Below are 16,044 nucleotides of genomic sequence, written 5' to 3'. Positions count from 1 at the left end.
TTCATAAGACATTTGGGACTAAAGTGTGCTTCCAGCTTGTTGGGAACAATTAGGGGGTGCTCTGTTCTGTTTCAGCTTGACTATACAGTGAGCACCCGCTATATTGCAGTTTATATTTCACACCTTTGTTATATGTTTCAGATTTTTAAGTGGGTAATTTGAATGTGTTTTTACAGTAAACAAGCAAGTCAAAATTTGGAATTGGACGACTTCAGTGTATTACCACGTTTTGCTGCAACAAACTCTACTGGATGTAGAAGCAGCATAATTAAAAGAAGAGAAAAAGAAGAAGAGAAGGTCCCCTACTAAACAGACAGAATATGTATATGCCTGTGAGTAATGTACTGTACGGTTAAACATTCTGGTGTTTAAATATAGTATTTAATTCTCCTTTGTTGTATGCTAATTTCCGTTAGCTCTTCTATGGGATTTGACATTAAATGTTTGAATTAAGCAAGCAGACTTTTGTTATTGTATGGCTTGGGTGAACATTTTGGGGTTTAAATATACGGTTTAATTCTCTTTTGTTGTGTGTGATGCCGCTCCATGAGTTTTAAGCAGCAATTGTTTGAAGGTTTATAATTAGAGCAACATCTATGCTGATTTTCATTAGCCCTTCTATGGTGTTTCAAATTACGTTACCATTAAGCAAGTGCTCTTTTTGGTTTGGTTACACATTTTGGTTTTTAAATATACGTTGAATTCTCTTTTGTTATGTGTGATAAACGCAGCTTTGGTGGTGGTTGAGGCAACAACTTGGACGTGGGAGGAGTTCAGTTAGGCCATGGAGAACGACTTGCAAATAAATGTCTTAGAAGAAATCTGGTGCATGCGGAATGTCACGTGATCAAACCTGGAAAACAAGTTAGCAGACTGCCTGTATAAGCTGCGCTAACGAGCAACACTATGAGTTAGTGATATGATAGTTTAATATGATAGTTTGCATGCTAAAATGTTGTTTTCTTTATGGCTGGTCTCTTTGGACAAAAGTTAAATATATGTATATCATTTATCTATACAGATATGATATGACAATTTATATGTAAACACAAATGAAGGCTAAACACTATGAAGGCTATTGTCATCTTTGGTAGCTCTGTGGTGACATCTTTGAAACAAAAGATACTGTAGACATTGAGGAAGCAGAATCTGGGGACTCTTAGGAGTTGAGGTCATCGAGGTGGTCAAAAACCTCCTCGGTGGTCGGCCCCTGTGTGTGGATGAGATCTGCCCTGAGTTCCTAAAGGCTCTGGATATTGTGGGAGTGTCCTGGCTGACACACCTCTGCAACATTGGGTGGACATCAGTGTCAGTGACTCTGGATTAGCAGACCGGGTTCGTGGTCCCCCATTTTAAGAAAGGGGACCGGATTGTGTCTTCCAACAACAGGAGGATCACACTCCATAGTCTCCCTGATGAAATCTATTCAGGGGTGCTGGAGAGGAGGGTCTATCAGGAAATCGAATCTCAGGAGGAGCAGTGTGGTTTTCGTCCTGGCCGTGGAACAGTGGACCAGCTCTACACCCTCAGTAGGGTCTTCGAGGGTGCATGGAGGTTCACCCAACCAGTCTACATGTGCTTTGTGGACTTGGACAAGGCGCCTGGAGGGTGTTGGAAGGATGCACTTGGTCACCATTTTGTTCAAAACCTTTATGGACAGAATTTGTATTCGCAGCCAAGGCGCTGGGAGGGGTCCGGTTTGGTGACCTCAGTATTATGTCTCTGCATTTTGGAGATGATGTGGTTCTGATGGCTTCATCAAGCTGCGATCTTCAGCGCTCACTGGAGCGCAGTGTTGTACCTGAACGAGTTAAATGTTCGAAAGTTCATGAACTAGTTCAGTGCGCGGCCGCCATTCATGGCAGGCACGTTGCAGCTGCGTGAGAACGCGAAGTGCGTTCAGGGACATTGCGTAAATGGGAGTGAATGTGTTCTTTGGTGGTTCTTTTGTAATACAGTACATAATTGTAAAAATTACTATGGAAATTATTATTTGTACCAGAATGCTTTTGTTAAAACTATACGATCCCACTATCATGATATGGAATTTATTTTTGTTTTGTAATATAAGAATAGATAAAATAAAATATTTTGTTAATATAGTCAGCCAGAGCTGCGAGAAATGCAAAGTTATCAATGTCCTTTCCTGTCATACTGTGTTGCATGTTTTTGTTTGCACATTAAGGATGAAAGTCATGTTTTGGTTTTACTTCCTTATTTTAAAAAAAGACCATTCAAGCAGCATGTATTTCCTCATGTTTTTGAGATTGTAGGGTGAAAGCTGCAGCTGCCTGCGAGTGTGGACAAAAATGTGACCTAGAGGTTATGAGATAGGTGTACACTTTCATTCCAATATGCCACCGCCACCTAGTGGTTATAAAAAAGGTGTAGCCTACACTTTCATTCCAAGATGAAAGAGGTACGTACGACTGCATATATGTACAGTTGTGCTCATAAATTTACATACCCTGGCAGAAATTGTGAAATATTGTTTTTTTTTTTTTAAATACGACTGATGATTGAACAACCATTATTAATTTCTTTACGGTTATGTTTTGTTTAATGATAATGCTTTTCTGAAAAGCTAGACCGTTTAATTTGAATCCCTTTAAAATAAAAGTAAATGCGTTTCCCCTGGTCCTTCATTGTTTTCTTTAAAGAATTGTACTCATCTTACAAATTCTGGCTGGGTAATCAACCATATGAGCACAACTGTATGTTTTCTCATTTACTAAATAAAAGTAGGGCTGTGAATCTCAAAATAAGAGCAAATAAATTAAAAAAGTATTACATTTTCAAATAAAGTGCTTAACTTGAGAATAATTATTTGAAAAAAACTAACAAAATACAGATAATACTTCATATTTTGATCATATCGGTAGAAGCATATCATTATATCATCATTATATATGCTGGACACTGCTGGAGCGGTTGGGAGTCGTTTGTGATGCTGTTGGGTTGAGAATCAGCACCTGCAAATCTGAGACCATGGACCTCAGTCGGAAAAGGGTAGAGTGCCCTCTCTGGGTTGAGGAAGAGATCCTGCCCTTGTTCAAGTATCTAGGGGTCTTGATCACAAGTGAGGGAAGAATGGAAAGGGAGATGACCAGGCGTATCGGCGCAGCGTGTGCAGTCCCTGGGGCTTCTGGGACACATTGGAGAGATGGTGTCTCCCATTCGAGACTTTCCTGCTTAAGCTGCTGCCTCAGCGACTCGACCCCGGATAAGCAAAGGAAAATGAATGGATGGATGGATGGATGTTGTGTGTGATTTGGCTCTGTGTCTGGTAAATTAGAAGTTGTTTTGAGGTTTATAACTACTGTTATATCTATGCTAATTTCGGTTAGCTTTAACTGGGAGTGACATAGATGGCTTCTTTTACCTCTTTCATACCAGCGGTCCTCCTTATCCAGAATTTGGACATTGTTGTACTCGACAGAATGTCACTTCTTCTTGAGATGCAAATGAACCGCTGAGTCTGGACCCGAAGAAGCCGCCAAGCATTGTTGCGGCATGCGCCTGTGCAACGTTTTTGTGCAACGGCCGCTGGCATGGCACAAAAAAGAAGCCATCTATGTCAAGCTAGAAAAGCTGTCTCCAAACAGAGGGGGGAGGTTTGAGGCATCACCTGCCAGTAACAATGTTATTAGATCTCTCCCCCTGAAGATCGCCTCATTCAATCAAGAATGGTCCAGTTGCCTAGATTCAGCCTTTTCAGATTACCATCACCTGTAGGGCTGTCACGATAACATTTTTTTTAAAGAAGATATATTGTCCCAAAAACTATCACAATAAACGATAATATTGTGGGTTTTTTTTAAATCATGAAAAATAAAGCCTGCCCTTACTATTTTTTTATATTAAAAATCAGTAATTTTGTTGTTACTGTTACAATTTCCTCTCTTGTTTCTCTTTCCATCCATCCATTTTCTGTACCGCTCATCCCCACTAGGGTTGCAGGCGTGCTGGAGCCTATCCCAGCTATCTTTGGCTGAGAGGCGGAGTCTACCCCGAATTGGTTGCCAGCCAATCGCAGGGCACTCTCTGTTAAATTGTTTTTCTTTACTCTGTGATCCCCCTGGCTCTAAAATAAAGAATAAAGAGCTTCAAGACTAGTCTGTTTTTTATGGAGTCTTCTCTTTCGATTATAATCGGCGTAGAAGCCCAAACCGAACCACAATGCTTTATATAAACACCTCAATCGGAAGAAACAGACTGAATATGAATGAAATTTCATTCAGTTTCACAGGAGTGGAGTATTCCTTTTGCCAAACTGATCAGAAGTAGATTTTCACCATGTAGATGTCATTCAGAATAGTCGGGAAAAGCTGTCTCCGCATGCTTTGTCTCGACATAAATCTGCGGCGACGTCATCAATTACGCACGGCATAAAAATGGCTGCTCCTGACGGCGCGCGTATGCGATGGAGATTAGCTACTTTTTAGCTACTTCTAAATTGTTTTTATCAAGCGTTTTTTTTTTTTAAATAAACATAAAAACAATCCCAAATACTGGGCTAAATAGACGACGGACCTCCATCTTGATAAATGACGTTCACGACAACGTGTGCATGTCACACGGCGATTATGATTAAATGTAGTGCACATCATGGATACACCCGATCGAAAGAGATCACATCACATGGAAACAGTTGACAAGAAATCTTTCAAATGATTTCAATCAAATTGACAAAAAAGACTCCATGTAAACCCGGCTATTGTGAGATTGGTCCACTGAAGACGAGCCCCTCACCTGTCAATCAAATACACGTTGACTTCACAGCAGTCAACTACTGGCTGCATAACGTGTGCCACGGAAGTTATTCTTAATAAACAGTTAACGTTCCCATGTTTGTGTTCACTGGGGATTAACGCACACAACAACTTGGAGCGAAGCGCTGATGTTTTAAACGACAAGGCTGTTTAGCTCCTTAACTCGCTAGCTCGTTAGCTCGCAGGCTAGTTCGTTAGCTTGCGAGGTAGCTCGTAAGCTCATGGCCGGGCCAGCTAACACAACAAACAGTTCACTTTCCCTTAAGTTCTGTTGTTTGAATCTTCACACTGCACATGGAGCAAGGCTGTGGAGTATTGGACTGAGCCAACACCCGCAAGAGTGTATCGGTCCACCGGCATCCCAGGAGTCCACTAGCGGCTAAGACACAGCCATTCAACTCTGTCAGCTCACTGTGTGATTCGTATGTCGCCTCACCACAACGACGACAACCTATCGAGTCCGGAAAAACTATCGTGTCCATTTTATTTACTGAACAATAAGTCGACATAGTAATTATAGTAACAGGTCTAATCACCAGGATGACTGAGAATCTACATAGACATATTGCAATGTTGATGACTGAGGTAGACTTATCAAATTATATCATGTTTTTTCTTGAAAACAAAATGAAAAAAAATTATAAAATAAATAGTCCGTTTAAATGTTGATGTCTAAATTGTCCTCCAATTCTGGAATGACCCGTAATGTACAATGAACAATAAAGGATTGACACTCACACTTCAAAGAGATATTTTCCAACTTCGGCATCTACAGCACTCAGAGGATCATCTAAGAGGTAGATATCTGCTTCCTCATACACAGCTCTGAGAACACACGCACACAATTATTCTCACTCTGCATGTTTCAGATTGCAAATGCAACATTCTCGCACCTGGCCAGGTTGATGCGAGCCTTCTGACCCCCGCTGAGGGTGCCTCCCTTGTCCCCGATGAGGGTTAGGTCTCCATCTGGGAGTAACTCCAGGTCCTGCACTCCAAAACATTACACAGAACACAATATGCAGTGTATGGCGATGTCTCAAACAAATGTAAGCAAAAACCTGTTCAAAATGAATGCGCCACCAGCTAATACTTTTTGATACAAATGTTAGACACAAATTCATAAATGAATTATGAATCTGCTTTTTGCAGATGATGAGGTTCTAATGGCCTCATGAAAGCGTGATCATCAACTCCCGCTCGAGCAGTTCCCAGCAGAGTGTGAAGCGGCTATAGCCTTGAATCCTATAGGATGAAAATCAGCACCTCCAAATCTGATGCCATGGTCCTCAGTCAGAAAAGGGTCGAGGAAGAGATCCTACCCCAGGTGGAGGAGTCAAGTGTCTCGGGGGCTTGTTCATGAGTGAGGGAAGAATGGAGCGCGAGATCGACAGGTGGATCGGTGCAGCGTCTGCAGTAATGTGGATTCTGTATCGATCTGTCACGGTGAAGAAAGAGTTGGGCCAAAAGGCAAAGCTCTCGATTTACCGATCGATCTACACTCCTACCCTCACCTATGGTCACGAGCTGTGGGTCGTGACTGAAAGAACAAGATTGCGGATACAAGCGGCAGAAATTAGTTTCCTCCGTAGGGTGTCCGGGCTCTTCTTTAGAGATAGGGTAAGAAGCTCGGTCATTAAGGAGGGGCTCAGAGTCAAGCCGCTGCTCCTTCGCATCAAGAGTTGCCATATGAGGTGGTTTGGGTATCTGGTTAGGATGCCTCCCGGACGCCTCCCTGGTGAGGTGTTCCGGGAACATCCCACCGGGAGAAGGCCCTGGGAACAACCCAGGATTTGCTGGAAAGACTACGTCTCACGGCTGGCGTGGGAATGCCTCGGTATCCCCCGGGAAGAGCTGGATGAAGTGGCTGGGGAGAGGGAAGTCTGGGCTTCCCTGCTTAAGCTGCTACCCCCACGATCCCAGATAAGCAGAAAAAGATGGATGGATAAATGAATTAGGACGGTCGACAAGAGACAGGAGCATGTCCAGCTCTTCTTTGCAAACCACAAGACTGCATTTTGTAAACAGAAAGTTCCAAGAAGAGATGAGGTACAAATAAGCTCATTCAGTTCCATTAAACACTTCCAAAAATGAAAATGGACTAAACTGAAAAAGTACTTAACTAATATTATCCATCCATCCATCCATTTTCTGAGCCGCTTCTCCTCACTAGGGTCGCGGGCGTGCTGGAGCCTATCCCAGCTATCATCGGGCAGGAGGCGGGGTACACCCTGAACTGGTTGCCAGCCAATCGCAGGGCACATAGGAACAAACAACCATTCGCACTCACAGTCATGCCTACGGGCAATTTAGAGTCTCCAATTCATGCATGTTTTTTTTGGGATGTGGGAGGAAACCGGAGTACCCGGAGAAAACCCACGCAGGCACGGGGAGAACATGCAAACTCCACACAGGCGGGGCCGGGGATTGAACCCGGGTCCTCAGAACTGTGAGGCTGACACTCTAACCAGTCGGCCACCATGCCGCCTTAACTAATATTAGGAGGAAAACATATTTGTAGGTATTTTTGTTAAGACACTCCTTATTCTGACATTTACAATTAAAGAGGTTTGCAATTTCAAAAACAATCACTTTTTGTCATACAGTATTTGTTAAAACTGCCAGTCCGACCTGACAGTAGTACATTATTAAAATGGTCTGTGAACAAAAAATAAAAATAAAAAAAGCAGACCTGTCTTGTTCTATATTGGTTGGTTCGTCAATTAATATTCAAGTACCTGCCCACTTTGTGGTTGCTACATGCCCACACTCATGAAAACTGGCTGAGTGACAACACTTCTGTCATGTGCAGAACTTGCATCCCCTGCCACCAAAATTGTGCTGTGTTCGGGCCCATTTCATGGAAGATGGCTTTGTGAAGTAAACTTTCATACACTGCTGGAAGTGCATTTCCAGGTTTGGAGCGAGCGAGCCAGTTGGATAGGCAGCCGCTACCAAAACATGCAAGTTATAGTGATTGAATGGGACCCGCTATCACAATATCCGCCTCTCTTTTACTTTTTGTGACACGTCCCCTCCTCTGTGGGTTTGTGACTTGTGAGTCAGGGGCAAGCAATCCAACACTTGGTGAATTCTGCTTCAACGATAATAGTGCGTGAACGTGAGGTCGCCCTGCCGCCAATAGATTGCCATTCACCAACGGTCACTCAGAATGCAGCTGTTTTCCATATTTACATTGAGGAGATGAGCAATCCAATGAGAAATCGCATATTAATGAGAAATCCGGCCGTCTTAACTGTCAGGCGTAGAAGACCAACTAGAATAGCTTGAAAAGGGACTTTTTGGGCATTTTCATCTCAAATTACCTTGCAAACCTGAAAAAAGGACATCAAATATTATTTTTTAAATGATTGAAGAGACTTTTAAAGATTCCACTGTATTGACCTTTTTGATCTGGTCTTTAAATTTGGTGGTGCGACCCAAAAGCTTTCATCATGTTTTTCAGTTCAGGTCAGCGGTAGCAATCACTTTTCTGCCACCTAGAACTACCCTGGTGCCTATTATTTACAAACATTTTGAAAAGTTCTGGCACGGTGGACGACTGGTCGAGTGTCTGCCTGGTTCGAGTGTCTGCCTCACACTTCTGAGACCAGGGTTCAATCCCCGGCCCCACCTGTGTGGAGTTTGCATGTTCTCCCCGTGCCTGCGTGGGTTTTCTCCGGGCACTCCGGTTTCCTCCCACATACCAAAAACATGCATGGTAGGTTAATTGAAGACTCTAAATTGCCCGTAGGTGTGAATGTGAGTGCGAATGGTTGTTTGTTTGTGTGTGCCCTGCGATTGGCCGGCAACCAGTTCAGGGTGTACCCCGCCTCCTGCCCGAAGATAGCTGGGATAGGCTCCAGCACTCCCGCGACCCTTGTGAGGATTAGCGGCTCAGAACATGGATGGATGGATGAAAAGTTCTATCTACCAGCTCGACTGGACCGGAGGCTCCTCTTTTACAATCAACTCTGCTTACCAAACTCACCTTCTTTAGAGCGCAGGCCTTCAGTACTCTTTCATACTTCTGGGGATTCAGCACTCTCCCAAACAGGATGTTACTGCGGATGGTCCCTGGAAACACCCAGGGTTGCTGGGATGCGTAGTTGAGTTGACCTCTAACGGTCATCGTTCCAGTGTCATGAGACAGCTCGCCCAGAATGGCACTCAGCAGCGACGACTGGCGGAAGTGGGTGGGGAGAGGGGAGTAGTATGAAGTGATGAATGAAAACAACTTTTGTCAGTAATCAGTATATTTGTGTATCTAAGCTAGTGGTTCTTCAACTTTTTACATCAAGCATCAAGTAATTGCCAACATTAAAATACAGTAGGCTTAAGTATCTGTCAAAAATGAGGCAGAGGTTTTATACTTACAAAGTATACAGTATTTAATATTATTGCAAGCCCATCTAATATAAATTAAATACAACTGAATGCTTTCAGGGGAAAAAAATCCACTGGCTCGTCCTTAAGTGCCCTGTGTTTGGTTGTGAGATGGCACGTGTGATGGTATGGTTTCATGGATTCATTGGTAAGGACTTTGCCAAATACGACACGCAGAGTACCACTAGAGAGAGCCCTCGTACCACACTTTGAGAATCATTGAACTATGTTTAATCTCACCTTCCCCGCTCCTACTGGTCCTATTATAGCCAGAAGCTGATGTGACTTCACGGTGAGCGAGATGTTTTGCAGAGATGGCGAATCCAGAACCTGAAAAGAATAGATACAGATGTTAACAAATATTTACGTACATTCATCATGGGCATCAGTGGTGTTGTTAGGCCTATTTTAGGGGGGCTTTAAACTGTTCTTAAGCCCCCCTAAATTAAAATGAGTTTAAATAATCACCTAACCTATCATTATTCACTTAAATATGATCATAAATCTATGGTTTTCAACTTCACTTCGTAGTGTAAGGTAGAGAGCCCACGTAGTGTGTCGGTATCCAATTCGTTCCACTTGTTCATGAAGGCTGTATGACTACGTCAGAAAAGGCGCTTCTCTGGCTGTGCAGAGTCTCCCGTCCACTTAAGCACCCTCGTGCCAACTACGCACTCTAGGTGGAGCAACCCTGGAATGTGGGCATTCACTATCAAATCTGAATATTCGCGTTTTCTGCCATTGACTTCAGGCCCTTTCTCTCTCCGCACTCTGGAGGCTGCTGCAAATACAGTACCCCGTGAAGGTGAACCATCACATGGCACTTGGGAGTTTGGAGGCAGTTACAGTATACAGTGGAACCTCAATTTAACAAACCCCAATTCAACGTATATCGGTAGTAACAGACCATGTGGACAGTACATGTGTCTAAAAATAGCTTTCAGTTGTCACTTAAACCGGTGGTGACAAAGTCTGTTGTTTCCGGAATTGGTTGCTGTTTACTGGCACTGTGGCGCAATGAAGGCAACACACGTGCCTATGTGGTGGCCATGTTGAATGTGGCAACATTCCATCAAAGGCAATGATTTGACATATGCAACATTTCCAGGCATATTGATGTGGCAGCTGTGATGTCAGGAGTTCTATCTATGCATAGAGCTCTGTGCAGAGAGAGAGCACGCACATGCTATCTTTGGTACAGTAACAGTTTTTTTGTCAAGCCATTCGTCTATGGAATGGATTTGGAAATAGGAAGCACACAAATTCCTCCCGGCTCATGAAAGCGACCCACTGCGACTCGCCTATGACTACAACAACGTCACGATCAAGCACACCAGCGTGGTAAGTTTAGATACAATTTAAAACTTCTCAAACATTTTCAAGCTTTTTTATATTTATGTACAATAACTTTCCGCTGTACTGGAGCGTTTTAGGGCGTGAAAAAAGTACATTAATATGGGTGCATATGGCCACAAAAAAGTGCTTCAATATAACGGACAATCAGCTGAAATGGACGATCCCCCGCCCCTATTAGTCCGTTAAATCGAGGTTCCACTATACGTCATACTACGTGAAAGAGACCCCCCTTCAGCTCCTGGCTGTTTACATAAAGTTGGAGGTTATAAAGTGAACTTCGACATCTACTGGAAATGTGAGTCTGGGGTGTGAAACTCATTTTAGTTCAGGGCCACATTCACCCCAATTTGATCTCAAGTTGGCTGGACCAGTATATTCGTGGCCTACTAAGTTATAAATAACGCCAATTCCAGATTTTCCACACTAATTTGGTGCAAATATTTACAAGTACATTTGGAAAAGATTCACATTTACGATGATCTTTTTGGAAATCATATGCGCAATCTGAAATTTCTTAACAAAAATGAGTGCAATTTCAACTTTTTTAACAGGTGTACAACTTACAGATCAAAGCAGATCTATATACTGTACTGTATGGTAGCTTTTATAAAACTACTTCTTAAAATCCATAAATCATTTAAAATGTATGTACATACATTTCCACATCCATCTGAAATCTTGACAACCTCAACTGACTCATCATACACCACCATACAAACTAAAGTGGGAACTTCAGTGAATGAAAAAGGAAAAAATGGTTTCACCAAACCAACCTCTTTTGAACTAAAGCTGTTGACTGACATTTTGCAATATTCAATGTCTTGAAATATTTCTAAAGAAGGTATTTATTTTCACAAAACTAATGCAAAGGTGGCAAGGCATTCTATATGAAATGGGCTTCCTTTGCTCCTGAAACTTGAGTAAGTCTCGTCTGTGCGCCCCCCACTGTCCAAAATTAGCAACAACAGTTACTTTTATTGAAAAACAGCAGTGAACTTGTTCTCCGTCCCCACGAGCCAAACATGGTGTGGCTTACTATGCGCTTGAGAGCCGTTGTACTGCAGGAGAGCGTTAATACTCTGGCAAGAGTTTCCGGGATCCGGCAGGCTTTTATGCAGGTGATGATGAGGGCTGATTGATGACAGGTGCGCGGCCGAGGTGGAGCTGATTAGAGAGAGAGAGAGAGAGAGAGAGAGAGAGAGAGAGATAGTGAGAGAGAGAGAGGGAGGGAGAGAGAGAAGGCAACTGGAGTCCCTCTCAACAGACGCCCACTGGCGTCCTACCAGCTTTCCCCGGGTTAGCCGCATAAAAGTCTCTAATGAGGGAGTCGTCCAATATACGTTTACGGGAAATCCATGAGCGTTCCTCCGGAACCATACCCCTCCCAGTCCACCAGAAACTGATAACCCCTCCCCTTGGGCCTCACATCAAGGATGCGCGAAACCGTGAACCCAGGTGGTTGTCAATAACACGGGGGGCGGAGAGGGCACGGCCGGAGGGCTAAGCGCAGGTGGAGACAGGCTTGAGTAGTGACACATGGAATGTAGGCTGAATCTTTAGAGAATGGGTAAATTTCAGTTGGACAGACGCGGGATTGATAATTTTTGTAATAGGGAAAGGACCAATGAAACATGGAGCAAGTTTGCGGGATTCCGTCTGAAGTGGGAGGTAATGGGAAGAAAGCCAAATGGACTGACCCACCTTGTACTCAGGCGTAGGAGAGCGATGAAGGTCCGCAACCCGTTTGTTTCTTTCTGCAGACAAGGCCGCCCGGACGTCTTTCCACACGGCCTGGACCCTTTTGAGGTGATCCTTAACCGTGGGAACCGCCACTGCATGCTCCTGTTCCCTAAATAAAGGAGGTTGGAAACTGTGGCAAGCCATGAACGGGGACATACTGGTAGCGGAGCTGGTGAGGGAGTTGTGGGCGTATTCAATCCACGGGAGGAACGAGCTCCGTGAGGAGGGGTTGCGTGCGGCAACACAGCAGAGGGCCGATTCTAGGGACTGATTCGCCCACTCCGTCTGGCCGTTGGTCTGTGGATGATATCCCGAAGACAAGCTGGCTGCTGCGCCCACCGCTTTACAATTCCTTCCAGACAAGGGAGGAGAACTGAGGTCCTCAGTCATAGAGGATATTGATGGGAATTCCGTGGAGTTTAAAGACATGTTGGGCAAGGAGGTTAGTAGTTTCAAAGGCAGTTGGTAGTTTGGGGAGGGGTACGTAATGGACATATTTGGAAAAGCGATCGACAATAGTGAGAATGATCGCGTTACCTTCAGAGGGGGGTAGGCCGGTGACGAAGTCCAGAGCAATATGGCACCAATGGCGGCTTGGGATAGGCAAGGGACGCAGGGGACCAGCTGGGGGCAGGTGTGAAGACTTTTCTCGGGCACAGACGGAGCAGGCTTGGACGAACTCCTAAGAGTCTTTAACAAGGCTGGGCCACCAGAAGTGCTGCTGGATGAACTGAATGGTGCTTCCACTCTTCCAAGGCCCATATGATGGCCAACAGCTCTCGATTGCCAACGTCATAGTGGCGTTCGGCGGCAGATAGATGACGGGAAAAGAAAGCACAGGGATGAAGTTTTTGGGAAGGGGGGTCCTGCTGAGAGAGAACGGCCCCTTTTCAGGTCTTTACTGAAAACGGGAAAGATCATGATATTCTTCGGGGGCTCAAGAGAGGTCAACTGGTGTGGCAGATGGTGGTGGTTTACAGGAGGGCGGTATGGCAGAGAGCAGGCAGTGTGAATGGCAGTGAGCGCTCCATCCCGTGATTGACAAGTACGTCCAGTCTATTTCGGGGTTATGTCTTTTGAGCCAGGGAATTCCAAGGACTAGTGGGGTCTCAGGGGAAGGGATGAAAAAAATAGAAATGTCCTCATGGTGATTTCCAGAAATAAGCAGGGTGAATGGAACTGTTTGGTCGGTGACAGGGGATATGACTCGCCCATCCAGGGCTGTGACCTTCTTGGGAGACGGGAGCGGTTGGAGAGGGAGTTGATTTGCTAATCCTTCATGAATGAAGTTATCGTCTGCACCAGAATCAATGAAGGCAACTATGGATGTGTCGTGAGCAGTACCAAGAATGAAAGCGGGAACTGTCATACGGGAGGGAGAGCTATGGGAGGTAGTGGTTTGGCTCACCACGGAGCCTGGTCTTTTGGTCGCAAGGGCCATGTGGAAATGAAGTGACCTGATTGAGTGCAAGTTTTATAACAGCAGTAACCCATTTCAATGGACTAGCCTATTAGTGGCATGCAGTTAAACCTTAGCAAATGCAAGCTGTTGCTCTGCAAAAAAATATGCTTGTGTCACAACAGCATGTGCTCATGTGGGTTAGGTTAACAGGTTTCTGATAAAAATCTGTTTTGCTCTTCTTGGTACAGTGCCGTAAAAAAGTATTTGCCCCCTTCTCAAATTCTTATTGTTTTGCAGTTTTCCCACTATAATGTTTCAGATAATCAAACAAATATAAATATCAGACAAGATAATCTATCCATCCATCCATCCATTTTCTGTACCGCTTCTCCTCACTAGGGTCGCAGGTGTGCTGGAGCCTATCCCAGCTATCTTCGGGCGAGAGGCGGGGTACACCCAGAACTGGTCGCCAGCCATCAGACAAGATAAGTAAATATAAAATGCAGTTTTTAAATGGTGATTTTATTTATTGAGGGGAAACAAATATTCAAAGCTACCTAGCTCTGCGTGAAAAAGTATTTGTCCCCCTTGGTAAATCATGAATTAACTGTTGCTAATCACATTTTTGGGGTAATTTTCACTGTCCACACCCAAGCCTGAATACTTCCAGACCTGTTCAATCAAGAAATCACTTAAATAGAATCTGTCTGCCCCTTCTTGAGCCATCACCTTATCGTGGTGGAAGGGTTTTTGCGTGCCAATGATCCCAGGAGCTAAGTTGTTGTGTGCTTTATGACCCTGGTCGAGTTACCCAGGATAAACAAGTCCAAGGTGAGGGAGAGACAAAGCACATCCCCTATGATGAATACAAACAATGAAAGACATTTTTGCTCGCTCGGAGGCAGGTCACCGGGGCCCCCTCTGGAGCCAGGCCTGGAGGTGGGGCTTAATGGCGAGCACCTGGTGGCCAGAGGCCTGCACCTATGGGGCCTGGCCGGGCACAGCCCGAAGAGGCAACGCGGGTTCCCGTTCCCATGGGCTCACCACCTATGGGTGGGGCAAGAGGGTCGGGTGCGTGGAGAGCTTGGCGGCAGCCGAAGGCAGGGACCCTGGCGATCCGATCCCCGGCTACAGGGGATCGGATCCATACATATTGTGAAGGTCTGATGGGAACGTTTGGCAGAATCCCCTGTCAGAAGGAGCTTCAACTCCTACCTCCGACAGAACTTGGCACACGTCCCGAGGGAAGCTGAAGAAGGAGTCCTATCGGGCGTTTTTTGGCCTGTGGGACTCCGGAGGCAGCTGACGGGTACTGGCTGGCCAAGCGGAATGCAGCTTCGCTGTTCACTGAGACAAAAATTCAGGTATGGGAGTTCGGTGAGTCCATGGAGAATGACTTACAGACAGCTTCAAGGAAATTCTGGCCCACCATCCAGTGCCTCAGGAGGGGGAAGCAGTACAGTGTCACCATTGTGTATTGTGGGGATGGCCTTAACTCAGGACGTTGTGAGTCGGTGGTCCCAATACTTCGAAGACCAAGGTTAAAAAGCTCATCGGTGGCAGGGCCACAGGGATGGATGTGCTCCAACCAGAGTTCCTAAAGGCTCTGGATGTTGTGAGGCTGTCCTGGTTGACACGCCTCTGCAACATCGCGTGGACATCTGGCACAGTGCCTCTGAATTGGCAGACTGGGGTGGTGGTGCCCCTTTTTAAGAAGGGGGACGGAAGGGTGTATTTCAAGAATAGCGGGATCACACTCCTTAGCCTCCCTAGTAAGATCTGATTCAGGGGTGCTGGAGAGGAGGGTCCGTTAAGAAGTTGAATCTCAGATTCAGGAGGAGCAGTGTGGTTTTCGTCCTGGCCGTGGAACAGTGGACCAACTCTTCACCCTCGGCAGGGTCCTCGAGGGTGCATGGGAGTTCGGTCAACCAGTCTACATGTGTTTTGTGGGCTTGGAGAAGGCATGGGGTACCGGATTGCCTGATATGGGCTGTTCCATCCCTGTACAACCGGTGTCAGGGTTTGCTCCGCATTGCCGGCAGTAAGTCCCATTCATTCCCAATTAGAGTTGGACTCTGCCAAGGCTTTCCCTTTGTCACTCTGTTCATCATGGAAAAGAATTTGAGGTTTGGTGGCCTCAGCATTGTGTCTCTGATTTTTGCAGATGATGTGATTCTGATAGCTTCATAAAACTGTGATCTTCAACTTTTGCTGGAGCGGTTCACAGCAGAGTGTGAAGCGGCTGGGATGAAAAACCTCCAAAACTGAGGCCATTGTCCTCAGTAGGAATAGGGTGGAGTGCCCTCTCCGGGTCAGGGAAGAGATCCTGCCCCAAGTGGAGGAGTTCAAATATCTCGGGGTCTTGTTCATGAGTGAGGGAAGAATGGA

The 16,044-nt window shown here is 45.2% G+C and overlaps 1 protein-coding gene across 9 annotated transcripts in view; it reads right to left on the bottom strand.

Moving 5' to 3' along the window:
- LOC133484110 (ATP-binding cassette sub-family C member 4-like) overlaps positions 1 to 16,044 on the bottom strand; it is an 83,427-nt gene that overhangs the window by 28,915 nt on the left and 38,468 nt on the right. For 8 of the 9 annotated variants that reach the window (XR_009790292.1, XR_009790289.1, XM_061786268.1 and 5 more), the window contains 4 exons: positions 9,399 to 9,488; positions 8,755 to 8,955; positions 5,666 to 5,760; positions 5,511 to 5,597 (listed from right to left, as the gene is read on the bottom strand). Coding sequence is in view for 7 of the 9 variants with exons in the window: in XM_061786268.1 (XP_061642252.1) it covers positions 5,511 to 5,597; positions 5,666 to 5,760; positions 8,755 to 8,955; positions 9,399 to 9,488 (473 nt within the window). In the remaining 2 variants the exon portion in view is untranslated. The remainder of the gene's footprint in view (positions 1 to 5,510; positions 5,598 to 5,665; positions 5,761 to 8,754; positions 8,956 to 9,398; positions 9,489 to 16,044) is intronic. The other variant, XM_061786261.1, reaches the window with a different exon arrangement.

The sequence above is a fragment of the Phyllopteryx taeniolatus genome, chromosome 1 (genome assembly GCF_024500385.1).
Source record: "Phyllopteryx taeniolatus isolate TA_2022b chromosome 1, UOR_Ptae_1.2, whole genome shotgun sequence".
NCBI lineage: Eukaryota > Metazoa > Chordata > Actinopteri > Syngnathiformes > Syngnathidae > Phyllopteryx > Phyllopteryx taeniolatus.
Note: the sequence above shows the minus strand (reverse complement) of the source record. Positions and strands in the feature narration are given on the sequence as shown.